Genomic DNA, 23,138 nt, shown 5'->3' on the forward strand with positions numbered 1-23,138 from the left:
TGCAAAAGCTCCAAACAAACAAAAGTCCAGGACCAGACAGCTTCACAGGTGAATTCTAACAAACATTTAGAGAAGAGTTAACACCTATCCTTCTGAAGCTATTCCAAAAAATTACAGAGAAAGGATCACTCCAAAACTCATTCTGTGTGCCCACCATCACCCTGATACCAAAACCAGACAAAGATACCACACACACACAAAAAATTAGAGGCCAATATCACTGATGAACATAGACGCTAAAATCCTCAACAAAATACAAGCAAACTGAATCCAACGATACATTAAAAGGATCATACCCAGTGATCAAATGGGATTTATCCCAGTCATGCAAGGATTTTTCAATATCTGCAAATCAATCTGTGTGATACACCACATTAACAAATTGAAGAATAACAATCACATTATCATCTCAGTAGATGCAGAAAAAGCTTTTGATAAAATTCAACATCCATTTATTATAAAAATTCTCCAGAAAGTGGGCATAGAAGGAACATACCTCAACATAATACAAGCCATATACGACAAATGCACAACTAACATCATACTCAACAGTGCAAAGCTGAAAGCATTTCCTCTAAGATCAGGAAGAAGACAAGGATGTGTATTCTTGCCACTTTTATTCAACATAGTTTTGGAAATCCTAACCACAGCAATCAGAGAAGAAAAAGAAATACAAGGGATCCAAATTGGAAAAGAAGTAGTAAAACTGTCACTGTTTGCAGATGACATGATGCTATATATAGAAAATCCTCAAGACGCTACCAGAAAACTACTCAGCTCATCAATGAATTCAGTAAATTTACAGGATACAAAATTAATACACAGAAATCCGTTGCATTTCTATACACTAACAATGAAAGATCAGAAAGATAAATTAAGGAAATTAAGGAAACAATCCTACTTACCATCGCATCAAAAGGAATGAAATACCTAGTAATTAACCTACCTAAGGAGGCAGAAGACCTGTACTCTGAAAACTATAAGATGCTGATGAAAGAAACTGAAGATGACCCAAACAGATGTACTGTGTTCTTGGGTTGGAAGAATCAATATTGTTAAAATGACCATACTACCCAAGGCAATCTACAAATTCAATGTCATCCCTATCAAATCATGAATGGCATTTTTCACAGAACTAGAGCAAAAATTTTAAAATATGTATGGAAACACAAAAGATCCCGAATAGCCAAAGCAATCTTGAGAAAGAAAAATGGAGCTGGAGGAATCAGGTTCCCTGACTTCAGACTATACTACAAACCTACAGTAATCAAAACAGTACGGTACTGGCACAAAAACAGACACATAGATCAATGGAACAGGATGGAAAGCCCAGAAATAAATCCATGTACCTATGGTCAATTCATCTCTGACAAGGGAGGAAATACTATACAATGGAGAAAAGACTGTCTCTTCAATAAGTGGTGCTGGGAAAACTGGACAGCTACGTGTAAAAGAATGAAATTAGAACATTCTCTAACACCATACACCAAAAACGCTCAAAATGTTATAAAGACCTAAATGTAAGACCAGATACTATAATACTCGTAGAGGAAGACATAGGCAGAACACTCTTTGAGATAAATTGCAGCAATATCTTTTTATATCCATCCCCTAGAGTAATGGAAATTAAAAAATAAACAAATGGGACCTAATTAAACTTAAAAGCTTTTGCACAGCAAAGGAACCCATAAACAAGAAGAAAAGACAACCCTCAGAATGGGAGAAAATATTTTCAAACAAAGCAACTGACAAAGGATTAATCTCCAAAATATACAAGCAGCTCAATAACAAAAAAACAAACAACCCAGTCAAAAAATGGGCAGAAGACCTAAATAGACATTTCTCCAAAGAAGACATACAGATGGCCAAGAGGCACATGAAAAGCTACTCAACATCACTAATTATTAGAGAAATGCAAATCAGAACTACAATGAGGTACCACCTCACACTGGTCAGAATGGCCATCATCAAAAATTCTACAAATAATAAATGCTGGAGAGGGTGTGGAGAAAAAGGAACCCTCCTACACTGTTGGTGGGAATGTAAATTGCACCCAATGTTCATTGCAGCACTATTTACAATAGCCAAGACATGGAAGTAACTTAAATGTGCATCAACAGATGAATGGATAAAGAAGATGTGAGACAGATACACACACACACACACAGACACACACACACACACACACACACACAATGGAATATTAGCCATAAAAAGAATAAAATAATGCCATTTGCAGCAACATGGATGGACCTAGGGATAATCATACTAAATGAAGTGAGCTAGACAGACAAATATGATACCACTTATATTTGGAATCTAAAAAAAAAAGATACAAATGAACTTATATACAAAACAGAAAAAGACCCATAGGCAGAGAAAGCAAACTTATGGTTACCGAAGGAGAAAGGGAAGGTGGGGGAGGGATAAATTACGAGGTTGGGATTAACAGATACACACACTACTAGATAACCAAGGACCTACTGTATAGCACAGAGAACTATACTCAATATTTTGTAATAACCTATATGGGAAAAGGATCTGAAAACAATATATATATATATATATATATATATATATATATATATAACTGAATGACTTTGTTGTACCCCTGAAACTAACAATGCTGCAAACCAACTATATTTCAATTAAGAAAATAAAATAAAAAAATCAATGCAGACAAGAAAAAAATCTATTTTTTGAAGATGAAAAATATTTTGCTTACTCTGGTCAAATAAGCTCAGTATATGTGAGCTTGTGGTTTAGACACATTTGTGGTTAATAAACATTTTCATGTTCATCTCTTTTTTCATATAGCTTTCTTAGTAGTAATTTCACCAAAATATATATATTTACTACACAAATGATTTTCATCCTTTTTTTTGCCTAGAGCACCTTCATAACTCAGGTGTAGACTTGATTGTGAAACAAGCTACTTTTGATTGGAGTAGGTACTTTCAAATCACTCATGATACCAGCTTTTTAAAACCAATTTTAGTGGAGGGAAAAAAACTCAAAACTTTCATAAGATTATGCTAAAGCATAGTATATATAATAGTGAATTGCGGAGGGGGGTGGAAGAGAGTGAAAGTGGCCACAAAGAATGTAGACATTGTGCCAGTTTTCTGCTCCTGTCACCACATATTGGATTTAACAGAAAACCACTCCTAGAAGAATACTTTCCAATAGCTTTGCTGTGGCTTTTTAAGACTGCACAAATCCTTATAATGTGACCAGAAAAATAATTTCAGGTGATGTGTTAAAAATACATGTGGGGCTCCTGTGTAACACCCATTTCATTAGGAAGCAAGCAGGGAAGCTGGCTGTCTCTGTTCTTACCTTTCTCACAGTGAGGTCCATAGAATCCGTCAGGACACTGGCAGACCCGTCTTTCATTACAAAAGCCTCCATTTCGGCACCCTCCTGGGCACTCAGCTTCACCAAAGAGAAACAAGGTTTATACAGACAGCTTTCAGATCATGTTGAGTGAATTACAGGGGCATGAAGAGGCTAACGGTCACTTTTTCCCCAGCACACCAATTATCATAATTTATCGAATACCAGTACTTCCACTTCATTCTCTCTACACTGCCTGTACTCCACTAAGTCTTCATGAGATACTGCCTCTCAATCCTACTTCCAACAGTAGGGAGCTCGTGGAAGAAGGCAAAGCGAGCTTATGTTCTGCCTTCCTCCCACCCATCAATCTACTGCATTTCCTTAAATTCACACTGGAACAGAATGATGGATGTTGCCCTCAATATTCATTTTCAGAGGGGGGAACGGCCTTTTGGTACATCTTTAGGGCACTGAAAGCCTCCAGAGCTTAAATTCAGTGTTGGAAGAGCTTGTATCAGGATGGGAAAGGAGACAGCATGGGAAAGCCTTCATGCTTAACTGGGAATCCGGGCTGTGATGGAGAGGTGCCTTTGCCTGGCAGAGGTCACTGGCGTGATCTTTGGAAGTCAAAAGCACCAAGCTTTCAGCAGAGCGTGTGGTTTGCAGTAGTTGCTGGTGATGACTGGAACCCTTGCTATGAAGGTGGGGACTCCCAAAGATTGTGTTGGAGGAGGGAAAGAAGAGAGGTGGAAGACAGGGCGTTTTGAAGGGTACTGGAGTTCCTAAACTTGTGAGTGCGGTCAAAGCAGAGAAAGTCTGTCTTAGTACTATTAGCGGACCCTGCGTTTACCCCTCCTCCCACTGGTGTGGTTTTAATTATACAAAATAATTATCTAGCTAGCTAGCTACAATTTTTGGCCCAAATCACACCTGGAAGCCTTACGAGCCTTCTCTGGAATCACCATCACTGATTACCTTGTTGACATGTTTTAAAGAAGATGGCGTTTTGAGGTGTCTGCAGGATGGTGTTGCCTTCAGAATTCATTACAATCACATTCACTTCAAACGCTGCCACTCCATCTTGTTTGCCGAGACATGGAAAACCAACTTGAACAACTAAAGAAAAAGAAGGTATGGAGAAACAGTTTATGTAGCTGATCCCATTTCTACAGAAATCTTGGTAAGAGAGACAAAGAACAAAGCAAAAATGTTCACATTTTGTTATCAGACATGCTTGTATCTCCACTAGAGTACGGACTGTATTTTGATTATCTGGGCATTCTCCACAGAACGTGTACATCATGCTGAGTGGAGAATTAATGACCCTCATTAATTTGTACCCTACTAATAGGAAACTGGGGATATTTTGTTCATAGTCTGAACTTGTACCATCTTGAAAAAAAAGATGGTAAAATGTTCTCTAAGAAGTAAAGGTGCAAATAGGTAGCATAGATTAATTAGGAGAAGAAACTTTGTGAACACCTTCAGCAGCCTCCATATAATTCAAAAAGAGCTAAAAGTCAGCACTGCAGAATCTATTAAATAAAGCCCTATAAGCAACACCCCACTGGTTTACTTTTACTATGTATGCTTGAAGGTGACAAAATATCTTCTTTGGAAATATTCTACAACTCAGACTAGACCCCAATCATTGGACTGAGTTAATAAATGTAATATTTTCTCAGGCTATTGGTTAATATTGAGAAGTGTCCATATCTTGGGGATCTAGAAGAGAGTTTTCTGTGATGAAGTAATCTCACAATAGACATATCTAATGGTTTAGGTTCCTAAAGAGGAGACACTTCTTTTTAGTGAAACTGATGATCACTTGGGGTATGTAGGTGTAGAATAAGCAGAGAGTGGGAACTAATAGTGTTGCTGTACAGAGACGGCGAGGAGTTGTCCACAACTTCAGCTGTGAAATACTCACAAATCATTGGGTGGAAATTGGCTCAAGTCATTGGCTGAGAGGCCGATTTCATAAATTTCTGAAATCCACTGGATTATCCTAACATATCCACTGGAGAAGACTGATCTAGCTGATCCACTAGACTCCAGTTCTTCCTTATGAATAGAACAAATATTGCTAAGAGGTATACATATGAAATTCTGTTTCATTTTGTTTCTGTATGGCAGGTTATGGTTACTGCCAAGCTTGGGAAAATCGTACCATGCCAAGAAAAATCCTTTCCCTTCAGAGTTTTCATAAACCTTTCCCCTAGTTGTACAAGAAGAAGTGAGCTAGAAATTAGTGTGCTCTTTTCCATAATGCACTGCACACCAGTTGGTCATACAATCTTCTTAACGTGCTTGGCAACCAGAAACCACTCTCAAGGCTTTGGCATTGTCAGTGTTCATTACTGTGCTCTTCTCCAAATAACAAGGGTTTCCAGTTCTCCTGAATCTTGAGATCTGAGCATTGTAAATAATTAAATGATGAAAAAAACCCAGATATTTTAACAGAAATAAAAAGAGAGAAAAAAAGCAAACTTGTTTCTGAAATCCCAAAGTATAATTGTCCCCACTGAAAACCTTGGTTTAATGAACTTGTATATATGAAAATGCAAACTTACAAAATACAAAAATCCATAGTAGGGATTTCCATTTCAAAAGGAAGCAAAGGACTGTACAAGGAAAACCGCGCTGGATCTGTTATTGCGGGATACTTGTGAAATATACATAGGATTCTTTCTTATGGCTGCATCCCAGATCTGGAAATTTTACTTGGGGACCAAGGGAACCTGAAAGGCTACATGGATACAGAAGATTTGCGAAAAGCAGGACTCCAATTCTTGTTGTGGAGCTTACAGACTTCCTCACTTACTGGCCTTTTCTTTCCCTGTTTGTAACAAATGTCTTCCCTTTTTTTCTGCCCGCTCCTCTATCGGTCTCTTTTTCTATCTGCCTCTTCTTTTTTCTCCCAGTTTTCTTCTTTTTCCCCTGCTCTGCACCTGGATTGTATCTTCACCGAACAATCAGGCACTTTGAGAACTAACTGGAGGCAGTCTTGTAGGGAAGAGCTGTATGGAATTATCTGCTTTTATGGTGAACTTGGCATTTGTGAATGGGTATCCTGTTCACGATATTAATTGCTAGCAAAAACAAGAAAAAGAGCACAAGAGTAAAACGTGGATTTTTCTGAATACGCATTGTGATGACCAGCAGTTACCTTACCGACTGATATCCAGAGGAAAATAATTTGGAAGATTCTTCTGTCCGTGTGGATGACAGGCTCTTGGTGCTCCAGCCAGGCATGAGGGCTGTGCCTTTGAGGTGGGAGAGCCAAGTTCAGGACACTGGTCCACAAGAGACCTCCCAGCTCCACGTAATATCAAACGGCGAAAATCTCCCAGCTCCACGTAATATCAAATGGCGAAAATCTCCGCGAGATCTCCATCTCAACACCAAGACCCAGCTCCACTCAACGACCAGCACGCTACAGTGCTGGATACCCTATGCCAAACAACTAGCAAGACAGGAACGCAACCCCATCCATTAGCAGAGAGGCTGCATAAAATCATAATAAGGCCGCAGACACCCCAAAACACACCACCAGACGTGGACCTGCCCACCAGAAAGACAAGATCCAACCTCATCCACCAGAACACAGGCACTAGTCCCCTCCAGCAGGAAGCCTACACAACCCACTGAACCAACCTTAGCCACTGGGGACAAACACCAAAAACAACGGGAACTATGAACCTGCAGCCGGCGAAAAGGAGACCCCAAACACAGTAAGGTAATCAAAATGAGAAGACAGAGAAACACACAGCAGATGAAAGAGCAAGGCAAAAACCCACCACACCTAACAAATGAAGAGGAAATAGGCAGTCTACCTCAAAAAGGATTCAGAATAATGATAGTAAAGATGAACCAAAATCTTGGAAATAGAATGGAGAAAATACAAGAAATATTTAACAAGGACTTAGAAGAACTAAAGAGCAAACAAACAGTGATAAACAGCACAGTAAATAAAAATTCTCTAGGGGCTTCCCTGGTGGCGCAGTGGCTGAGAGTCTGCCTGCTGATGCAAGGGACACGGCTTCATGCCCCGGTCCGGGAAGATCCCACATGCCGCGGAGCGGCTGGGTCCATGAGCCATGGTGGTTGAGCCTGCGCTTCCAGAGCCTGTGCTCTGCAACGGGAGAGGCCACAACAATGAGAGGCCCACGTACCGCAAAAAAAAAAAAAAAAAAAAAATCTCTAGAAGGGATCAATAGCAGAATAACTGAGGCAGAAAAACAGATAAGTGACCTGGAAGATAAAATAGTGGAAATAACTACTGCAGAGCAGAATAAAGAAAAAAGAATTGAGGACAGTCTCAGAGACCTCTGGGACAACATTAAATGCACCAACATTCGAATAATAGGAGTCCCAGAAGAAGAAGAGAAAAAGAGAGGGACTGAGAAAAATATTTGAAGACCTTATAGTTAAAAAATTCCCTAATATGGGAAAGGAAATAGTTAATCAAGTCCAGGAAGCACAGAGAGTCCCATACAGGATAAATCCAAGGAGAAACACGCCAAGACACATATTAATCAAACTATCAAAAATTAAATACAAAGAAAAAATATTAAAAGCAGCAAGGGAAAAACAACAAATAACACACAAGGGAAGCCCCATAAGTTTAACAGCTGATCTTTCGGCAGAAACTCTGCAAGCCAGAAGGGAGTGGCAGGACATATTTAAAGTGATGAAGGAGAAAAACCTACAACCAAGATTACCCTACCCAGCAGGGATCTCCTTCAGATTTGACAGAGAAATTAAAAGCTTTACAGACAAGCAAAGCTAAGAGAATTCAGCACCACCAAACCAGCTTTACAACAAATGCTAAAGGAACTTCTTTAGGCAGGAAACACAAGAGAAGGAAAAGACCTACAATAACAAACCCAAAACAATTAAGAAAATGGTAATAGGAATATACATATCGATAATTACCTTAAATATAAATGGATTAAATCCTCCAACCAAAAGACACAGACTGGCTGAATGGATACAAAAACAAGACCCATATATGTGCTGTCTACAGTAGACCCACTTCAGACCTAGGGACACATACAGACTGAAAGTGAGGGGATGGAAAAAGATATTCCATGCAAATGGAAATCAAAAGAAAGCCGGAGTAGCAATTCTCATATCAGAGAAAATAAACTTTAAAACAAAGACTATTACAAGAAACAAAGAAGGACACTACATAATGATCAAGGGATCAATCCAAGAAGAAGATATAACAATTGTAAATATTTATGCACCCAACACAGGAGCACCTTGGTACATAAGGCAAATACTAACAGCCATAAAAGCAGAAATGGACAGTAACACAATCATAGTAGGGGACTTTAACACCCCACTTTCACCAATGGACAGATCATCCAAAATGAAAATAAATAAGGAAACACAAGCTTTAAATGATACATTAAACAAGATGGACTTAATTGATATTTATAGGACATTCCATCCAAAAACAACAGAATACACATTCTTCTCAAGTGCTCATGGAACATTCTCCAGGATAGATAATATCTTGGTTCACAAATCAAGCCTTGGTAAATTTAAGAAAACTGAAATCATATCAAGTATCTTTTCCGACCACAATGCTATGAGACTAGATATCAATTACAGGAAAAAATCTGTAAAAAATACACACACATGAAGGCTAAACAATATACTACTTAATAACCAAGAGATCACTGAAGAAATCAAAGAGGAAATCAAAAAATACCTAGAAACAAATGACAATGAAAACACGATGACCCAAAACCTATGGGATGCAGCAAAAGCAGTTCTAAGAGGGAAGTTTATAGCAATACAATCCTACCTTAAGAAACAAGAAACATCTCAAATAAACAACCTAACCTTACACCTAAAGCAATTAGAGAAAGTAGAACAAAAAAACCCCAAAGTTAGCAGAAGGAAAGAAATCATAAAAATCAGATCAGAAAGGAATGAAGGAAACGATAGCAAAGATCAATAACACTAAAAGCTGGTTCTTTGAGAAGATAAACAAAATTGTTAAACCATTAGCCAGACTCATCAAGAAAAAAAGGGAGAAGACTCAATAGAATTAGAAATGAAAAAGGAGAAGTAACAACTGACACTGCAGAAATACAAAGGATCATGAGAGATTACTACAAGCAACTATATGCCAATAAAATGGACAACCTGGAAGAAATGGACAAATTCTTAGAAATGCACAACCTGCCAAGACTGAATCAGGAAGAAACAGAAAATATGAACAGACCAATCACAAGCACTGAAATTGAAACTGTGATTAAAAATCTTCCAACGAACAGAAGCCCAGGACCAGATGGCTTTACAGGCGAATTCCATCAAACATTTAGCGAAGAGCTAACACCTATCCTTCTCAAACTCTTCCAAAATATAGCAGATTAGGAATACTCCCAAACTCATTCTATGAGGCCACCATCACCCTGATACCAAAACCAGACAAAGATGTCACAAAGAAAGAAAACTACCAGCCAATATCACTGATCAATATAGATGCAAAAATCCTCAACAAAATCCTAGCAAACAGAATCCAACAGCCCATTAAAATTTACTATCATTATGGTGTATGGATCATACACCATAATCAAATGGGGTTTAACCCAGGAATGCAAGGATTCTTCAATATACGCAAATCAATCAATGTGATACACCATATTAACAAACTGAAAGAGAAAAACCATATGATCATCTCTACAGATGCAGAGAAAGCTTTTGACAAAATTCAACACCGACTTATGATACAAACCCTCCAGAAAGTAGGCATAGGGGGAACTTTCCTCAACATAATAAAGACCATATATGACAAAACCACACCCAACATCGTCCTCAATGGTGAAAAAGAGAAACCATTTCCAGTATGATCAGGAACAAGACAAGGTTGCCCACTCTCACCACTCATATTCAACATAGTTTTGGAAGTTTTAGCCACAGAAATCGGAGAAGAAAAGGAAATAAAAGGAATCCAAATCGGAAAAGAAGAAGTAAAGCTGTCACTGTTTGCAGATGACATGATACTATACATAGAGAATCCTAAAGATGCTACCAGAAAACTACTAGAGCTAATCAATGAATTTGGTAAAGTAGCAGGATACAAAATTAATGTGCAGAAATCTCTTGCATTCCTATACACTAATGATGAAAAATCTGAAAATGAAATTAAACACTCCCATTTACCACTGCAACCAAAAGAATGAAATATCTATGAATAAACCTACCTAAGGAGACAAAAGACCTGTATGCAGAAAATGATAAGACACTGATGAAAGAAATTAAAGATGATACAAATAGATGGAAAGATATACCGTGTTCCTGGATTGGAAGAATCAACATTGTGAAAATGACTCTACTACCCAAAGCAATCTACAGATTCAATGCAATCCCTATCAAACTACCAATGGCATTTTTCACAGAACTAGAATAAAATATTGCACAATTTTTATGGAAACACAAAAGACCCTGAATAGCCAAAGCAACCTTGAGAAAGAAAAATGGAGGTGGAGGAATCAGGCTCCCTGATTTTAGACTATACTACAAAGCTACAGTAATCAAGACAGTATGGTACAGGCACAGAAACAGAAATACAGGTCAATGGAACAGGATAGAAAGCCCAGACATAAACCCACGCACATATGGTCACCTTATCTTTGATAAAGGAGGCACCCTCTTCAATAAGACAGCCTGGAAAAAAGACAGCCTCTTCAATAAGTGGTGCTGGGAAAACTGGACAGCTACATGTAAAAGAATGAAATTATAATACTCCCTAACACCATAAACTAAAATAAACTCAAAATGGATTAAAGACCTAAATGTAAGGCCAGACACTATAAAACTCTGAGAGGAAAACATAGGCAGAACGTTATGACATAAATCACAGCAAGATCCTTTTTGACCCACCTCCTAGAGAAATGGAAATAAAAACAAAAATAAACAAATGGGACCTAATGAAACTTTAAAGCTTTTTCACAGCAAAGGAAACTATAAACAAGACGAAAAGACAACCCTCAGAATGGGAGAATATATTTGCAAACAAAGCAACTGACAAAGGATTAATCTCCAAAATTTACAAGCATCTCAATATTAAAAAAACAAAAAAACCAATCCAAAAATGGGCAGAAGACCTAAATAGACATTTCTCCAAAGAAGATATACAGGTTGCCAAGAAACACATGAAAGGACGCTCAACATCACTAATCATTAGAGAAATGCAAATCAAAACTATAATGAGGTATCACCTCACACCAGTCAGAATGGCCATACTCAAACAAAAATCTAGAAACAATAAATGCTGGAGAGGGTGTGGAGAAATGGGAATCCTCTTGCACTGTTGGTGGGAATGTAAATTGATACAGCCACTATGGAGAACAGTATGGAGTTTCCTTAAAAAACTAAAAATAGAACTACCATATGACCCAGCAATCCCATTACTGGGCATATACCCTGAGAAAACCATAATTCAAAACGAGACATGTACGACAATGTTCATTGCAGCAGTATTTACAGTAGCCAGGATATGGAAGCAACCTAAGTGTCCGTTGACAGATGAATGGATAAAGAAGATGTGGCACATATATACAATGGAATATTACTCAGCCATAAAAAGAATCAAAACTGAGTTATTTGCAGTGAGGTGGATGGACCTAGAGACTGTCATACAGAGTGAAGTAACTCAGAAAGAGAAAAACAAAGACCATATGCTAACACATATAAGGTGTCTAAAAAAAAAAAAAGGTTGTGAAGCACCTAAGGGCAGGACAGGAATAAAGACGCAGACGTAGGGAATGGACTTGAGGACACGGAGTGGGGGAAGGGTAAGCTGGGACGAAGTGAGAGAGTGGCATGGACATATATACACTACCAAATGTAAAACAGATAGCTAGTGGGAAGCAGCCACATAGCACAGGGAGATCAGTTCAGTGCTTTGTGTCCACCTAGAGGGGTGGGATAGGGAGGGTAGAAGGGAGACGCAAGAGGGAGGAGAAATGGGGATAAATGTATATTTATAGCTGACTCACTTTGTTATACAGCAGAAACTAACACACCACTGTAAAGCAATTATACTCCAATAAAGATGTTTTAAAAAAAATACCTCTTCCACACTGAGACCAGTATGGTGCTCATACAGCCTCAGCCTCGGTCATGCAAACCACTGCCTCACAACAAGGGAAGAGATGAATAAGGTGGGCGAGATCTCATCCTCGACACCACATGATTATAAGCTGTTCCATGAATATAAATCATCCAACACAAATAGTCATCCATTCATTCTCTCAGCAAATACTTACTGAGTACCTACTCTGGGCTTCACTTTCTAAGGATGGGGGTCACCAGGAAGAAGATGGTCCTCCCAGCATTAACACCTATTTGACAATTTCTACACATTGGATTCCTGATGGTCTTGGTTGAGAAACACCCCTGCTCTGTTGGTTTCATGGGATGACAGAGAAAGAGTGTTCCAACAGGTAAAGCCTTGGCTTGATGGAAACTGTTTTTCGTTATCCAACTGAGGAATTTTACTGAACCACCCTGCAGTTTGTATTTCCTGTTTTTGTTCTCTTCAGATGCCAGAAAGCAGGCACTTCATAACTGTTAAAGATCAAGAGTTTTCTTTTTCGTGCAACGCTTAGGCATATAGGAGTCTGTAGGATAAAAGAACACCTTAGCAGCTTGAGGGTATTAAATAGACCAGCAGAGTAATGAACGCTACCTGGACGCTTAGGAGCAAGACACACTGATTTGGTTACTTTTTAATAATTCAAGTTACCCTCACTGCTCATGCTGGGGGGACTGAGCTTAATGAGGCTAATGAATAACTGCCCTGAAATGAACTACAATCCCCATAAACTTCTTGCACCTGCATTTCTGCAAACAAATACTACATCTGCCTCCAAAAACCTCTATGGGGGGAGGGGGGGTTGTCCGTGTAAAATGTGTGTGTGTGTGTGTGTGTGTATAAATGCACACACATGTGCATGAGTCACCTCATCCCAGGCTTGTTCTTTTTTTTTTTTTTTCAGGCTTGTTCTTTTTAGTCTCACCTTGCCCAAAGCATCATCCACTTTTTCTTCTACATTTTATTAAAGATTCTAAATTATTAGCAAATGATGTTTTCTCTAAACATGACCTATTAAAGTGTTCTCATATCATATATTCAAAACCTTACTGCTTCAATATCCTAAGAAGCAGAATTTCAGTAAACTTTTTTTTTTTACTAGACACAAAAAATTGATAAAACTGGGAAGATTTTGGATATAAGCATTTGATTAGAAATCCAAAGATTCAAGATTTATTTTAAGTTGAGGAGGTATAACTGTGCAATTAATTAATACCTTTTAATGGGCTAAATGAGTTTGTACTTCTTTAATAATCAGAAAAAGACAAAAGGAAAATTCAAAAATATGAAATGGAAATTGAGAGATATGTTATGTATTTATTTTACTCCTGACCACTTCTTAAGAAAAAGAACAAATATGCTCAAGAAAAATTTTATAGAAAATTATCTTCGACTAAAAAGGAACACCAAGTGACGTGGCATGAGACCGAGTAATGCCCTATTCCAAGAATTTGGTGGTCATATTCTAAGAACTTTCTTGTCTCCATGATGTAGCAGTATGCAATAATACTAGCATTATCATCTGAGCGGAATTGGGGTACCCATGTATCTGGAATGGGATATTCATATCCTTGAGGCTACAAATCTTAGGTGAGTGTATCTCCAGAACCCAAGGCCTTTTTCCTTCATAGGAGCTTCCTAGAACCTAAACCCATCTGGATTGGAAGTAAATCCTCTGGGAGGGCTGTGAGTCATATCAGCAGCACTGGGATGACCCAAGAGAAACTCAGATTCACACTCTTCCTGTCTATACCCACATGGGCGCCTATGCCAGGAAATCAGAGAAACTCTGTGCTTATTTAGTCCCCAACTCTTACAGTGCTGGGATGTGGCAATACAGATACATTGGAAGTAGTAGATAACTACAACCTAAAAATGGACTCTGTAAGGGTGCCTGATTTCCTGATTATTTCATCAATTTAAATTAACTCCTCAGCAAAGGAAACCATAAACAAAATGAAAAGACAACCTACAGACTGGGAGAAAATATTTGCAAATGATGCAACCGACAAGGGGTTAATTTTCAAAATATACTAACGTCTCATACAGCTCAATATAAAAAAAAAAACAATCAAAAAATGGGCAGAAGATCTAAATAGACATTTCTCCAAATAAGGCATACAGATGGCCAACAGGCACATGAAAAGATGCTCAATATCACTAATCATTAGAGAAATGCAAATCAAAATTAAAATGACGTACCACCTCACACCAGTCAGAATGGCCGTCATTAAAACGTCTACAAATAACAAATGCTGGGGAGGGTGTGCAGAAAAGGGAAGCCTTCCTACACTGTTGGTGGGAGTGTAAGTTGGTGCGGCCACTATGGAAAACAGTATGGAGGTTACTCAGAAAACTAAAAATAGATCTACCATATGATTCAGCAATTCCACTCCTGGGCATATATCCAGAGAAAATTCTAATTTGAAAAGATACAGGCACCCCTTTGTTCATAGCAGCACTATTTACAATAGACAAGTCATGGAAACAACCTAAATGTCCATCAACAGATGCATGGAGAAAGAAGATATGGTGTGTATATATATATATACACACACACACACACACACACACACACACACACAGTGGAATATTACTCAGCCATAAAAAGGAATGAAATAATGCCATTTGCAGCTACATGCATGGACCTAGAGATGATCATACTAAGTGAAGTAAGTCAGAAAGACGAATACCATATGATATCACTTATCTGTGGAACCTAAAACATGACACAAATGAACTTACATACGAAACAGACTCACATAGAGAACAGACTTGTAGTTGCCAAGGGGGAGGGGTGTGGGGGAGTGATGGATGGGGAGTTTGGGACTAGCAGATGCAAACTATTATATATAGAATGTATAAACAACAATGTCCTATTGCATAGCTCAGGGAACTATATTCAATATCCTATAATAAACCCTAATGGAAAAGAAAAAAATTAGCTCCTAACGAGATCTTCATTTGATGTCTGACAAATTATTCTAATGTTCCTCTAAAAGAACAAGACTAATCTTTTTTAAGAGACAGGATTCTGCTATCAATTATTTTAATATAAAACTATAAATATTATAATATTAGAACAAACAGTAGTCTCTAAAACCAACTCTTATCTATAAAAAACTTATTGTAAAATAAAGAGCATATCTTGAGTCAGTCCAACCTCTTACGCTGGAAAAGTCGACAATTCAGAAAAATAATTCAGGTTGAGCCCTACCTCATACTACTGCCAAAATAAATTTTTGTAAAATATTAGAAGCATGTGTAAATTATCACCTAATGGTTTTCTGGAATAGGAATTAATTTCCAAGCATAAAAGTAATAGGAAAAACATCACAAAGGAAAAGATAGTTTTGACCACACAGGATTTTAAAGCCTCTGCATATCCCTCCTCAAAAAAATAAAATAAAACATAAATTGAAAAAATTGCAATCAACAGTCAGTACTTTACAGTGAGCTTTGCAAATTAATAAGAACCACAGTATTTCAATATAAAAATGAGCACGGCACACAGACATTTACATTGTCTAACAGATACAAGAAAATAACTTCCTACCTCAAAGGAATTTAAAAAATCAAATTGAAAGAACACTGAGAAACCACTTCTCACTTTTTAAGTCAGCAAAACAGCTAACATGATTAATAACACATGTTGATGAAGTTAGTAAGCCAGGCACTCTCCAACACTGCTAGCCAGGGTGCAAATAGGCACAGCCTTTGCGGAAAGTAATTTGGCATTTTGGCAATTTAAGAGCCTTTTAAAAAGTTCATAGTTCATATCCTTTGACACAATAATTTTACCTCTAAGAATCTATTCTTAAAATAATGAGACGAACTTTAAGATTTTGCTACACACGTGAATCCAACAAGTAGTTTCTGAGAGCCTGTTGTATGCTGGGCCCTGTGTTGGCAGTCATGGTGAATAAGACAAACAGGGCTACTGACCATCTGTTACTTTAAAAATGATGTTTACTGTGATATTTCTAGTATGCCAACCCTAAAAACAATCTAAGTAACACAATAAGGGAATGAGTAAATAAATTACGGTATGTTCATAAAACAATATTATAAGGGCATTAAAAATAACTTTTGGAAATATGTGTAGTGACATGGGAAAATGCTTATGTTAAAACGTTAAAAGCCAAAAAATCATTATGCAAGACCAAATATATAATATTACTACAATTATGTAAAAATATATATATACTCAATGTAACATAGGTTACATAAGTGATCTCTGTATTTTTCTAAAAGTCATAAAACCTGGGCTCTAGTCTCAGCTTCACTGCTTATTACATGACTATGGGAAAGTCAGTTGAACGTCACAAGCCTCAATTTTCTAATTTGTAAAATGGAGCCGTAATTCAGGCCTTGACGCCCTCCCAGAACACAAATCAGATAATGCATGAACTGGTGTTCTGTAAGTTGAAAAGTTCTAAACAAATAACTGCATACTGGATTTTCTTAGTAGAGAAGAATGATTAGATCTGAAAGACTGAACCCCTTTCTCCTACTTTGCTATGTCTCCTCTCTACTTCAAATTCCTATTCAGGGCTTCCCTGGTGGCGCAGTGGTTAAGAGTCCGCCTGCCGATGCAGGGGACGCGGGTTCGTGCCCCGGTCTGAGAAGATCCCACATGCCGCGGAGCGGCTGGGCCCATGCCATGGCCGCTGAGCCTGCACGTCCGGAGCCTGTGCTCCACAATGGGAGAGGCCACAACAGTGAGAGGCCCGCGTACCGCAAAAAAAAAAAAAAAAAAAAATTCAATACAATGTTCATTTAGGGGAAGTTTTTCTTGACTTGTCCCATTCTCTCTCGATCACTTACTTTGCATCTTTGCCACATTTATATGTACTACATTAATTCACACTTGTTGGCCAAGTATATCTCACATAGTGACTTTTCTTTTTCTAATCTGGAATCATTTATGAACTGAGTTTTTAGGAAATTCTAAAACTTCCATTTCTTCATGCCTATCCTAATCTTTTGCCCAAAGGAAATAGGGACATAACAACTGATTTGCCCTAAAATCAACAGATCTCTTCAGGAAAACATTCTGTAATGTCTCTGATGGGTGACAACTGGATCTAAAATATTATTCCCATCGCTATTATATTTTAAGTGTAAACCTTTCTCTGAGGTGAAGACCACCCACCTGATGCCTTGTGAGGCACTGTTCCCAGCAGAGGGACATTGACGGTTGGGTCTGCCATGATGCCTTTATCCAGGGAGCGCAAGGACAGGAATTCATAGAAGTATTCTGCCTACAACAAAAGGCATTGACAATCAGCACCATGGAAACCACAGAGAGTGGGAAGGCACTTCTCAATTCATCATCCCTCTGATGGAAGACTGACATTTTTCACTACAGGAATTCTGGAGCATACGGCACTTAAAATATTGTGTAGGCATAACTCTCTCTTCCGGGTTTTAGAACTCTAGAATTAGACTCTGCTTGGAGAGAAGTGATTCTTTAAAAATATTAATAACACATGTCCACGATATTCACAAGGTAGCCTTTTAGCTTAAAAGGATTGAGAAAACTTCTCTTAAGGAAACAGGTGATGTCAAAACAATCTTCAACTAGCCCTTAGAAAATCCATCTGAGCTTCTTGGGTCATTCTTTAATTCTTTTCAAATCTGACGTGAGTCTTTGACCAGAATTTGGAAAGATGTAATAAATAAGTGATAATGAAAGCAGCAACCTATTGGCAAAAGAAGACATGAAATTCCAAAATTTAATTATCTTGGTGTGACTGTTTATTTCTCAGTATCATTCCCTTTGGAAGGTTTATATTTAACATCTCAATTTAATTATGGAGAGAAAAGTCTAAAAATGTGAAAACCACCTCTTCAATATGACAACAAGCCGTAAAGCTTTATATTGTAAACATTTTCATTTTCCCACTGAGTCTAGTTGAGAAAATGATTCTTGCTACTTGAATGGCCATGAAATACTGAAAGTAGTGATGTATAATCTCACTTAAGATTTGATGCTTAACTGATTCTCAGCTGGATTATTAAAACGGTTTGTGATGGAAACAATGTGTTCTTGCTTAAGAATAAAGAATAATCAATAAATAGCACAGATTCTGAAATGAAAGATAGGCAGATTGAGAGGTTCTGCAGTTATCCGTAGGATATCCAGAATTTGGATGGGTTAATTAAGTTGATTACATAAACATGGGCTAGGAAGAGGTTTAAAAAAGAATACAGCCTATCTTATATGCAGTATAAAAATTTATATGCAGTATAAAATTTATTTTCCAATGTGGAAGATATAAGAGATATATGGTAGACATTGACACAATTTTCTGCCTTAAGTCACAATATCAATGTATTAGGCATTAAGGGCTTTACCATGAGGGTGATCATGCAAAAGGGTAATCTCAGCAGCTATAGGGACACTGTCCATGCCTGGAGTGAGTTGAAAAGCACTTGCAGCTTTCACTAGGTCAGAAGGGGCACCTTCACTGACCAAGTTCCCACTGCAACCGCTTCTTTGAATTGTGGCAGTGGTTCCAGAAGACCACTGTGAAAGGTTCCCTGGGTGGGTAAAAAGAGTTGTGGGGATTAATTTTACTAAATTCATTCACTAGGAGGGCCCTGAGGATAAAGGGTCATAAGACAGTTAATTCCTACCCTGTCTAAGGGAAGGATTGCAAGAATTCTGACGAAAAGAGTGTCATCAGGAAAGGTCATTCAATGGGAATGAATTCCTTTGAAAAAGAAAACATTATTTATGTCCCTTCAGGAAAACCAACGACTATTAAAAGTGGGCTGCTACTTAGACGGCGTTTCGTGAATCTAGGTGTTTTAAATGACTTCTACCGGCTGTGCTTCCCTCTATACTTTACTAGATAATATTTGTCATTCCCCTTTTTGTTCTAAAGCATATCATGGTAGGTATTATGAAGGGATTTGGCACTGTATGCCCTTGTAATTAATAACTTTTGGTTACTTATATTACCAAGTACAGTAATATCAGCTAGCAACAATAACACAACAACCACTTGTGAAATTCCACATGCCAAAATATTCGAAATATTTGTATTTATAGTACATTTAACAATGGAAAAGAGCTGAGTGGACAGAGTGCAAATATGTTGAAAATAAAACATTTCAGTAGCTATATTGCTTCAAATAACACATAATGTTATCATTTGCTGCTCCATAATTATACCATTCACGTTATAAATTAAATCTGTTTATATGGATGATGTATTTTAAAAATGCATTTATAAAAACTAATATAATTTCAGTAAGTTTTTAAAATCATTTTTTGCATTAATAAGAAAAAGGATGGAAGACTAGACACCAAGATTAAAACAATGACTGTGTAGGATTTTTTTTTTTAATTGGAGTGTACTTGCTTTACAATGTTGTGTTAGTTTCTGTTGTACAACAATGTGAATCAGCTATATCCCACCCCTCTAGGTCATAACAGAGCACTGAGCTGAGCTCCCTGTGCTATGTGGCTGCTTCCCACTAGCTGTCTATTTTATACATGGTAGTGTATATATGTCAATGCTACTCTCTCACTTCGTCCCACCCTGCGTCCACAAATCCCTTCTCTACGTCTGCGTCTCTTTTCCAAATTTTCCACATGTGGTTCCATGACTTTTATAGTGAAATAAATATACTTATTTAACAACAGACATTAATCATATACCCTGCCTTCAGTTCTGTGTGACTGATGAGAATCATTGGCTCTATTTGTATAAATCTCTGATCAGAGTTGAAATATTCTTCTTGGGCTTCTATTTAGTGGGGCCACGCTCACATAACAATGTATTTAATCTCCTGCAGTCTCCCTGAAAGTGTGCTTCCAGAAAACAACACTTGGTATTTAAGCAGATTCTGAATGTCTCTTTCAAAAGCTTTTGATGATGTTCACAGAAAGTGGGGCTGAAAGAATTTCACTCAGTCCAGAAATATAACTTCATAGAACCTTTGGGTCTCCTGTTGTTGCTTTTGAGTGTGGTCACGTAAAGTAGGTTGGGAAGCACGAATGCGCTATATTCAGTTCCAGAGAGTTTATAATTAGCATTGGCATGGCCTCGCCACAGGATGCAGCTAGGTTTAATAAACGTCTCTGGCAAGCCAATACTCTGATCTTATCAATCACGGATTTTACACTACAGGTTTTAGGATGTCCGTTTGATTTCTTTGAGAATCAGTAAACATCATGGCTTTTCTACTACAGTTCCATCACAAGGAACTGGTCAAAACAGTTTCTTCTTCGGATCTTATCAGCAAAAGGCAGCTGCCAGAGAAAACCTTTTTACTTATTTGGCTTTCTTTTTAGAGATGATGATGCTGTAATCTCTAAAGTATATGATTTTCTTCATACCTGGTATATATTTTTCAAAAGGACTTTGTCCATGTCCACTGCCTTCTTACAAACTCCAACTTGAAAACCACTTAGAAATTGACCCACCCTTTGTCTGATCTCAACACTGACTTCTTTCAGTTTCACTTTGTCATTATAAAGCAATCTATCAAAATCACCAATACCATATAAATATTTTTACAAATAAATTATCATCACCATGAGGTAGAGATGAAATATATTCCTCATTTAGCTTAAGGGCTTAAATATTTCCCTCAAAATCATAGAAAATGGCTGATGGAAGAGGTGATAGATTTATTAATGTCATATTATAACTCCTAGACAGGACTTTCTGTTTTTACTTTATTTATAATCAACATTCTTAGTCCCAAAACTCTCTCCTAGAAAAACTTATTTGGGGGCAAATAAAACCTAAATTCTATGCCAAAGAGAACAGAGAGCTAGCTTTAAAGTTTGGGAACAAGTTTCACAAATTGCACATTTATTATTGAGATAAAAGTAACTCAGAGCATGAACTGCAATAGGGAGGTGGCATGTTGGAGAGCATAAAACCTCTATTAGGAAAAAGTACATTCTGTTACATTAAATGACACTAGTGGAAACTCAGGTAGGGGTAACTAGGATGCTTATTTGGGAAACACATGAAAGGACTGCCTTGTATTCAAACAAAGAATGGGTCTATTCAGAAGAATAATTCACTTCTAAATTAAGTTGCTGAGAAATCTTGCTGGCCTGGTTTGCCATGCAGTAAATTTTCTTTTCATAGAGAGGTATAAAAGACACCCAAATATTATCAAGAAAGGAGGGCTGAAAGCCATTTAACTTGCTTCCAAGCAACTTGGCTGAATATTAGAGTTGTTCCTTCCAGAAGAGATGAAGACATCATTTAAACAGCAAAATGGGATAACTCATAAGGCCTTTGCTCTGGCACTCATTTTTGGGTAGACATGGAGAAAGGAAGCAGAGAATTGCATTAACCATTGGAAGGAATGGAGAGAATCCAGTATTTCTTTTCCACCTTTGAAGTTCTGAGTTTATGGTATACACTTAATCTAATAAGCACAATAATTGCAGGAACCTCTGAGTTAAGAATCAAAGGTTCTTCATAAAACCATGGCTCTCAAACCTCTTTTAACTTCATGGATTACGATGTTGGCCTAAGTATTCATGGGAAAACTTAAACAATAAAGGTATCGTATTTGTCCCTCCAAAATTTTCAGGTGATTTAAAACTACAGAACAGGACTTCCCTGGTGGCGCAGTGGGTAAGAATCCTCCTGCCAATGCAGGGGACAGTTCGAGCCCTGGTCTGGGAAGATCCCACATGCCGCAGAGCAACTAAGCCCGTGCGCCACAACTACTGAGCCTGCGCTCTAGAGCCCGCGAGCCACAACTACTGAAGCCTGTGCGCCTAGAGCCCGTGCTCCGCAACAAGAGAAGCCACTGCAATGAGAAGCCTGCGCACCACAATGAAGAGCAGCCCCCAGGCACCACAGTTAGAGAAAGCCCACGTGCAGAAATGAAGAGGTCTTCATTTCTTCACGCAGCCAAAAATAAAAAATATAAATAAATAAATTTATTAAAAAAATACAGAACATACTGCCATAAAGTTTGAAATTTTACCAATAATTTTTGCTGAGTGTTCATTATACTCTAGTCACTGTTCATTTAATTGTCACAACAGCCTACTATTATAGCACACAAGTATGTTCAGATTAGCCAGGCCCTGAGCCTGAGAATTACTAAAGGGATATAAAATAGCTCCTACACGGTATGTGAAATGCAAGAAGAAATCTACTAAAATAAGCAAGAAAGGAAAATAGTTCAATGCTGAAGTCCCAAACAAAACGAATAAGCATGCCCAATGCTTAAAATAATCTGACACCTGAATGTCTAGACCAAAAATGCCAGATCTCACGTTCTTCCTCGGCATTCTTCTTGTTACCTCTCTGCAAAATTTCATCCTTCAAACTCACAACTCCTTATCCTTGGATTCTGCGACAGTCCACTGATTCTTGTCCCACATCTTGACCTTCCTGCATGTCCTTATTAAGTCTCCTTTCAGCTCACAGTCTCAGAAAATCGTTCGCACTCAAGCCTCAGCTCTTCATTCGTTACATTCTGCCATAAAACTCCCGCACTTTCACAGACTGAAGTACTGAATATTTCCTTCTGAGCAATGATGCTCAGGGCGAAACATTTACACCATGTCATGGCGTGCTGTTTCAGCATGGAGCCTCATTCACAAAGCACCATCCCCACCTGATTTCTTTGCATCTGTCGACAGTATTATCATTTTTCCAGAATAAAGGCACCAAACCTTAGAGTT

At 37.9% G+C, this 23,138-nt stretch overlaps 1 protein-coding gene across 2 annotated transcripts in view; it reads right to left on the reverse strand.

Annotated features, from left to right (window-relative positions):
* Window positions 1-23,138, reverse strand: part of WIF1 (WNT inhibitory factor 1) — a 90,101-nt gene that overhangs the window by 18,906 nt on the left and 48,057 nt on the right. For both annotated transcript variants that reach the window (XM_033440560.2, XM_004276595.4), the window contains exons 3-5: window positions 17,613-17,721; window positions 4,315-4,455; window positions 3,340-3,435 (exon numbers count right to left, since the gene is read on the reverse strand). In XM_033440560.2, coding sequence (XP_033296451.1) covers window positions 3,340-3,435; window positions 4,315-4,455; window positions 17,613-17,721 — 346 coding nt within the window. The remainder of the gene's footprint in view (window positions 1-3,339; window positions 3,436-4,314; window positions 4,456-17,612; window positions 17,722-23,138) is intronic.

The sequence above is a fragment of the Orcinus orca genome, chromosome 11 (assembly GCF_937001465.1).
Source record: "Orcinus orca chromosome 11, mOrcOrc1.1, whole genome shotgun sequence".
Lineage (NCBI taxonomy): Eukaryota > Metazoa > Chordata > Mammalia > Artiodactyla > Delphinidae > Orcinus > Orcinus orca.